We start from the raw sequence: 7,650 nt of genomic DNA on the forward strand, positions 1-7,650 counted from the left end.
GTGCATGAGATGGGATGGGGCCTTGCATGGTGGGGTGGGTGTCTGAGACAGGGACAGGTGGCAAGACCCAGAGCCAGTGGAGGAAGCGCTGTGTTCCCAGCCCAGGTGCACATTGCCTCTGTCCAAACAGCTGTCACAACTCCAAAGGCTTGGGAGAGGTCTGTGTTTTCCCTCTTCTATTTTTATTTCCTCACATCTAAGACCAAGAGAGGCTGGTGCCAGAGTCCTGAAGGGGTCTGAGCCAGGAGGAACCGGCCCACAGGCGAGGGGAAGATGTCTGCATGAGGTAACCCTGAGGATCCTCGGAGGATGGGTGTGTTCCTGCCTGCGCACAGGGCTGGGGCCGGGACACAGGGTCCGCTCTCCCTCAGGTACCCTCCACTGTGTAGTGCAGCTTAGGTAACTGTGCAAGCAGAATCCGAAGATGACCCCAAGATTCCTGCCCAATATATAATCTTCACTCCCAAACGTGAAGGGATTTCACAGATGTAATGAAGGCCCCTAATCGATGGACTTTGAGCTCATCCAAGGGAGATTAGCTGGGTGGGCCTGCCCTAATCAGGTGAACCGTAACAGAAGGAGGCAAGTCTCCTGGCTCTGAAGAATCAAGCTGCCATGTGTGAGAGGACCACGTGGAAAGGATGTGAGAATGCCCTCTAGAAGCTGACAGGGCCCGGGGCTGACAGCCAGCAAGGAATTGGGGACCTTAGTCCTACATCTGCGAGGAATGAGATCTGGCCAACAACCTGAATGGGCTTGAAAGACAATGCAGTTGCTGACACCTTGATGTCAGCCTTGTGAGCTCATGAGCAGAGAACCCAGCCACACCTCACCCACACTGCTGACCCGCACGGGTGAAGGGTAATGAATAGCTGGTGATTCAAGCCAGCCAGTTCGTGGTGATTGCTATGCAGTCATAGAAAACTACTACACATAGCTAATTGCTAACCTCTTCGCTTTCACAAATTCCACAAAGTAATAGGACCCTGGCTGCTGATTTTTGGCTACGTACATTGCCACCCAGAATAAAGACTGCTGTTCCCAGGCTCCCCTGCATCTAGGTGTGGCCATATGACTGTGCTTGCTAGTGAGGCGTGGATATTGTGTGGCTGCCCTTTGGGATGGCTGCTTAAAGGGCACATACAGGGTGGACTATAGATATGATGGCTGGGGCTCCAGCAGCCACGCTGGATCATGAGGCGAAGATGGGAAGGGACTAGATCCCAAATGGCACCGCTGAGCTGCCACCTGATCTTGGATGGCTGACCTTCAGACTTCTTTTAAGGGAGAGAAAATAAACTTTTATTCTGTGTAAGCGCAGGCTTCGGGTTCAAATGTCAAGTCCCAGGATCCGGCAGTGATTAGCTGGGGGTGTTGAGTAATTTCTTCACCTCTTTGTCCCTCTCAGCATGCCCGGCAGTGACGTCAGGCCCTGTGGTGGGAGCAGCATTACCTGATGCAGGTGCTCTGTGAGCAGGATGGGGAGCAGCAGCAACGGAAAATATCCTAAGATGGAAATGGGCAGGAGAGATAGAGACCAGGAGAGGGTGAGGGGGAGGGGAGGGCAAAAGATGAGGCCCTCTGTGGCGCTGCAGCCACACACACACACCCGCCTGTGGGAGCCTGACTGGGTGTGAAATGGGGGAAATGAGCCAGGGATGAACGAAAGGTTTGTCGTCAGCTCTTCCTGAAGTGTGTGTCTCTCTCAGTCTAGCTCTTACTTTCCTACTTTTTTTTTTTTTTTTAATATATTTTATTGATTTTTTACAGAGAGGAAGGGAGAGAGATAGAGAGTTAGAAACATCGATGAGAGAGAAACATCGATTAGCTGCCTCCTGCACATCTCCCACTGGGGATGTGCCCGCAACCCAGGTACATGCCCTTGACCGGAATCGAACCCGGGTTGTCATCAGCTCTTCCTGAAGTGTGTGGCTCTTTCAGTCTAGCTCTTACTTTCCTACTCTTAATAGAGACCAATAAATAGGTATCTACACTTTTTAACACAGCAACTGACATGTGCATCTTTGCGAGAGAGGTAATAGGGAGTAGTGGGGACTGTGGCAACAACTGCTCTTTGCCTCCAGCCAAGAGCTTCTACACAGGAAGGAGAAAGGCCAGACCTGCCAGTTTCTCAAGGGAAGCCAGAATTTGGAATTTTTTTTCCTCACCCCAATTTTCTGATTTCCTAAAACATGTTGGAAATGAACTCACTTTAAAAAAAAAAAGTATAAACACCACGCAGGGAATGAGACACGTCTGCAGGCCACATCTGGCCCCTGGTCTGCAACTTTGGTCTTGAGCCTGGAAACAGACCAAGAGCTCAAATGAGCATCAGGACAATGACAAGGGGTTGGGCAATCACAGGGCCTGGAACTTGTTAAAAGCTGCCGCTTGTGTGAGGCACCAGGGAAGAGACAGCAGCCTGGCCGAGTGATGGCCGGGATTCCAATACCCATCGGGTGACCTGAACTTGCACTTCAAAGCGAAAAGGAACCCAGGAGGCTGTCCCACGCGTGTGGCTGCTCTGTGCGGGGTTGGGCAGCGGCCCCTGGCCGCTTCACAGGCCTGAGGTGGGCCGTCCACAGCTGGGGCCTGGAACTGGCAGCAGCCCCCAAAGCACCGGACAATGTGGGCTCTGCAGCCTGTGCTGCTCAAAACCTTTGGGTGTACACGCCCCTCCCACCTTTTTTTTTTTTCCTTTCTTTCTTGTGCCTCTATTTTATTGGGATGACTAAACCTTTCAACTATGTTAGCAGTAAACACAGCTAATTTACCCCCTGCCTCTTTGAAACAGCTGCTGACAGCTGTGCTACATGTAACTCAGGGAAGGATCTTTGTAGTCGAGCCTACCAAGTTCACATTTGTTGTTGGGCTCCATCTCTCCTGCCCAGCGCCCCACACAGCTGCACCAAATATTGGGGAGTGCCCCTTCCTCCCCGGGCCTGGAGGATAAACAGTGTGTGAATGGCGGAGGCCAGGCAGAGAGCTCCTAGCAGACCAAGGGGACGCCAGTGACCAGAGTTGAGAGAAAAAAAACCAACACACACAGACATACACAGGCCCAGGAACCAGAACCGAATGTCTCCTTTTATTGCAAAGTCAAAACCCTTTTTATTTTGTCTATGTATACAGAATTTTCGCTGAGGACTGCTCTACGCAACAGCTGAAGGTACATTGGTCCGACCGTTAATAAATAGTCTTAAATAAGAAAACAAGCAGGTTGGAGGGAAGCAAGCTCATCGTCCCAAACAAGCGACTGGAAGAGGGTCTAAAAGGAGCTTCTGATGGACATAAATAATTTGTTCTGTAGCAACTATTTACACGTTTCAATGTACAAACGATGCGAACCAGAGGTGAGAAAACTTGCACCAAGAGGGGGTCACACAAAAACCCCCATATCTGCCAACAGATGAAATAAAATGTAACAGAAACAGCGACTCTTCCCTGTGGACCAGCCAGAGTGAAGGCTGCAGCCCAAGCTACTGAAGAAGAAAAAGCAAAAGAAAGTAAAAAACAAAGTTTTCTCCAAGTTTCCAGCAACAAACTTCATCACGACAGAGGAACGGTCCCACCAGGGCCCGTCCCAGGGCCTTCTGGGTAACGCTGGTCTTTGTGCACAGAGAGCCTGTGCTCCCCAGCCCTGGGCTGCAGCGGGAGGCGGTGCACACTGTTTAGGGGCCCCTCCGGCCAAGGCGAGGAAGGCCCTCACCAGGAGCCATTCCAATCGGGACACTCGGTGAGGACGTCACTCTCCAAGGCTCTAGGTCAGTGGTCGGCAAACTCATTAGTCAACAGAGCCAAATATCAACCGTACAACGATTGAAATCTCTTTTGAGAGCCACATTTTTTAAACTTAAACTATATAGGTAGGTACATTGTTATTAACTTAATTAGGGTACTCCTAAGGCTTAGGAAGAGCCACACTCAAGGGGCCAAAAAGCCGCATGTGGCTCGTGAGCCGCAGTTTGCTGACCACGGCTCTAGGTCCTTCCCCTGGAGATCTGGCCCTGCTCACCCAATGCCCAGCAGAGCTCCCGCTGGGCTTCCAGGAGCCGACTGTTTGCAGAGCCCTCAGCAGGGGTCTGCCAATGAGAAGAGGGGCCCGAGGCCCAGACTGAACCCACACTTCAGAACGTGGTGGTCACTGCACGACAGACAAGCCTACTTGGGGGATGGGGAGTAACCCTATGGAGAGCTAGGCTTCCTGGGGGCTTCTTTAAACAGGGTCACATTGGCCAGAGTTCAGGGTCAAGCCGCCGGCTCTGTGCTAACGCTGCCGTCCTCCACTCTGCTCCACACAGATGTCCTAGCCGGGGAACTGGACGAGCACTTGCGAACATCTGCTGGGCCGCAGGGCCATCACACGCCCAGCTGAATGACGGAACGCATTTTTCCTTGGAGATCAGCACACCCCTTCCTCTGAGCAGAATTTGCCCTTCCCCCTCCCAGCCGAATCTTGGGTTTGGGCAAGTCTACGTAACCTGGGTCTCTGGAAACCTCAGACGAAACCCAAATGGAATGGAGAGGGGCCTCCCCGCTCTCTGCCTGCCACAGCCTCTGTTTATGAAATCAGGGGAAACCAAGAAATGCGGACAGATTGTTTAGGAAAATATATCTGTAACATCCTAACCATTTTCATTCATTCGTTTTATTGGGACATGTATTACAGGCACTTCCGCGTCATTCCTTCAGCACAGACACGACACGCCCACCCCTCCCTGCGCCCCTTCCTCCCACCGCTGGGTCCTGGGTGAGGGGCGCTCCTAATTGCCCCGGGAACGAGTCAGCGCACGACCGCGGCCGGGCAGTTTTTCTTTATATAATTTTCTTCCTGTTAGGTTTTGCTTGCAGCAGCTTATAGGATCTTGTCCATAGGATGACAACGAAAAACTGATCAAAAGCCATTTGCCTCTCAAATCCTTAACGCTCTTATACCATTAAAGTTGGGGAGGGGGACGGGAAGGCCTCGCACAAGGCGGCCGGTCCCCTGGCTCCTTGTCACGGTGGGCCGGGGACCTGGGTGGTGAGTCGCAGGATCCAGAAAAGGTGGCCCCAAAGGGCCTGCCTTCCAGGAGGCTAGTGGCAGCCACAGGCCCGGACAACCATGTTCCTGTATTTCTTCAGGATGACGTTGGAGCTGTCGTCGAAGTAGAGCACCGAGATGGCGTTCAGCTGGGTGGGGGCGCAGCAGGGCTTGGGCACTGTGTCCGGGTTGATGAAGTGGACCTGCAACGCACAGCGAGACGTGGGCCGTGGTGAGAAGGGGCCAGGCCCTGCTCTCTGGCCTCCTCTGTGTGTCAGGGACACGCGCCGCCTGGGCAAAATGACCGAGGGGACACTCACCGAGCGTGCCCGGTTCTGAGCACATTCTGCATCACTAACTTGGTTCTGTAATCATCCCTGCTTCCCAGATGAGGGACCCACATGCCCGAACACAAGGGGAAGTCGGTGGCCAGATCAGACACGTGGGGCCAGATCGCTCTCTCTTGCGGGGCTGTCCTGTGCACTGGGGGACTCTAACAGCACCCCTGGGCTCGAGGGTCAGCGGCACCCACCCCCAATCATGACATCCACATGTCGCTAGACATTAAATATCCTGGGGGGCAAAACCGCCCCAAGTTGAGAACCACTGAGCTGGACCAGGCTCAGCCCACAGGCCAAATCCTGCCCAGCCGACTGGTTTTGTGACTAAAGTTTTATTGGCACCCATCCCCGCCCATTCATTTACGTAGCTTCTCTGGCTGCTTTCTCACGATGAGGGCAGAGTGGAGCAATGGCAACTTATGACTCTCAAAGTAAAAAACATTTACCGTCTGGCACTTTCCAGGAAAAGGTTGCTGACCTCTGAGCTAGATCTGTCCTATTCAAGAGTCACACCTGTCATTTTAAAAGTTCTCGCAGCCACATTTAAAAAGACGGGAAAGAAACAGGTAAAGTTAATCTAAATAACATATTTAATTTAACCTGGTATTTCAAAAATATTATTATTTCAAGATATACTTAACATTTAAAAGTCACTAATGAGATATTTTACTTTTTTTGTACCAAGTCTTCAAAACCCCAACTGGGCGCACGTCAAGTGCTCAAGAACTGCATGTAAAATAGGACTGTATTGCACGGTGCAGGGCTAGGCTGCACTAGACTATTTTGCCTCTTGAGCAATAAAAGTAAGAGGCAAGGAATTTGGGCAAACACTTGGGTGGACGGACATCAACAAGAAAGCAGGCCGCCCAGAAGGTGGGACTGACGAGGCCAGCCAGTTGCTCAGGCTTACGGCCCCTCGCACTCAGGGCTTCTGTGTCCTTACACAGGACAAGGTCAGGGGGTAAACAAACTCAAACGCCTACATTTCCACAAGAGTGTCACTGGTGAGTGACAGGCCAGGAGTGAGACAATAAGGAATAGTGAGGACTGGGGAAAACGGAACACCTCTCTTCTCAGGCCACAAACTGACTGCAGCAACCAAAGCAGCGCAGTCAGATATGCCAACAGTCGGGACAGGCTGGAGATTCGGTTCTGTTTGTTTTTAGGGGAAATTCCAGGTTTCCGACACACCACGAGTGACAGCACTGTGGATGACTGCTCACAGCCTTAAAATCTGAACCTTCCCCCATCTTTTCCACCCAGGAATCACTTTAAAGCAAATCCCAGATCTCAGCTCGCTCCGTCTGTTTCTCACTAGGGCTCCTGGAAGACAAGGATTCGCCCCCTTTGAAAACATAACCCTCATTTCAGAATAATTGGAGGGTCCATCTGAGCCTGAGGTCTCTGATGAAATGAGGACTGAGTGGGTGGTCACAGGGCCACAAAGGCAGGGCCAGAGGGTAGAGGTGTGGCCCTGCCAGCCTGGGACACTCCCATCACCTCTGGGTCCTCGGAGCAGGACCTCAGGGGACGGGGGCGCAGGTCCAGGACACAGAGTAGGCTGGGGGCCTGTTCATCTCCAGCGCAGGGACTTTCAATCCTAAACAGGCTCTGGAGTTTGCTATTGGGGATGGGGCCCTGGGCAAGCAATGCTGGACAAAGAGGCTGTCCCCCTAAGGACAGAGCCTGGTCCCAGCGAAAGGGATGGGACAAGGGAAGAGGGAGGCCGACACTAAACAAAAGAGGCACAAAGCTCCATAACAAACAGAGCTGTGGGAGAGGGATGGCCCTGGGTAGTGAGCTGTCTGTCATCAGGAGCATTCAAGCCAGGGAGGGTGAGCAGTTGTCAGGAAAGGCCCAGACAATGTTCAGGGCAGGGAGCTAGACAACCAAGGTCCTTGAACCCCTGATTCCAAGCTAAAGAACACTGTCCCTAACCCATTGCTATTGCTGTTGGTAGGGTAGCAACAGTAGCGTGTAATCTGTGTCATCGGTGCTGGGCGCCTTGTTAAGAATCTCATTATCACTGCATCCTCCATGACCCCATGGAAGGTCAGCCTGAAAGAGGCCTTGGCTCCCCAGCCCATCTCATTATCCTAATCTCCTGGTGGGCCATCTTCCTGCCACGTCCTCCCTCTGGCCTTTGCTCATTTGCTTCCTGGTTGTTCCCTCCCCTGGATAACGAGGCCCGCTGGCCTCGCGGGGTCCCCAGCTCCCCCTGCAGGGGCCACAGACAGTACACCCTCAACAAACAGTAAATTCCCTGAGTGACTGACTGCGAAGTCA

The 7,650-nt window shown here is 52.4% G+C and overlaps 1 protein-coding gene across 1 annotated transcript in view; it reads right to left on the reverse strand.

Moving 5' to 3' along the window:
* Nucleotides 1–4,626: 4,626 nt before the first annotated feature.
* Nucleotides 4,627–7,650, reverse strand: part of BMP7 (bone morphogenetic protein 7) — a gene marked incomplete at its 5' end in the record, with an annotated part of 74,355 nt that continues 71,331 nt past the window's right edge. The window contains one exon of the mRNA XM_006095415.2: nt 4,627–5,226. Within this exon, the coding sequence (XP_006095477.1) occupies nt 5,077–5,226 (150 nt within the window). The remainder of the gene's footprint in view (nt 5,227–7,650) is intronic.

The sequence above is a fragment of the Myotis lucifugus genome, unplaced genomic scaffold, assembly GCF_000147115.1.
Source record: "Myotis lucifugus unplaced genomic scaffold, Myoluc2.0 scaffold_155, whole genome shotgun sequence".
NCBI classification, from domain to species: Eukaryota; Metazoa; Chordata; class Mammalia; order Chiroptera; family Vespertilionidae; genus Myotis; species Myotis lucifugus.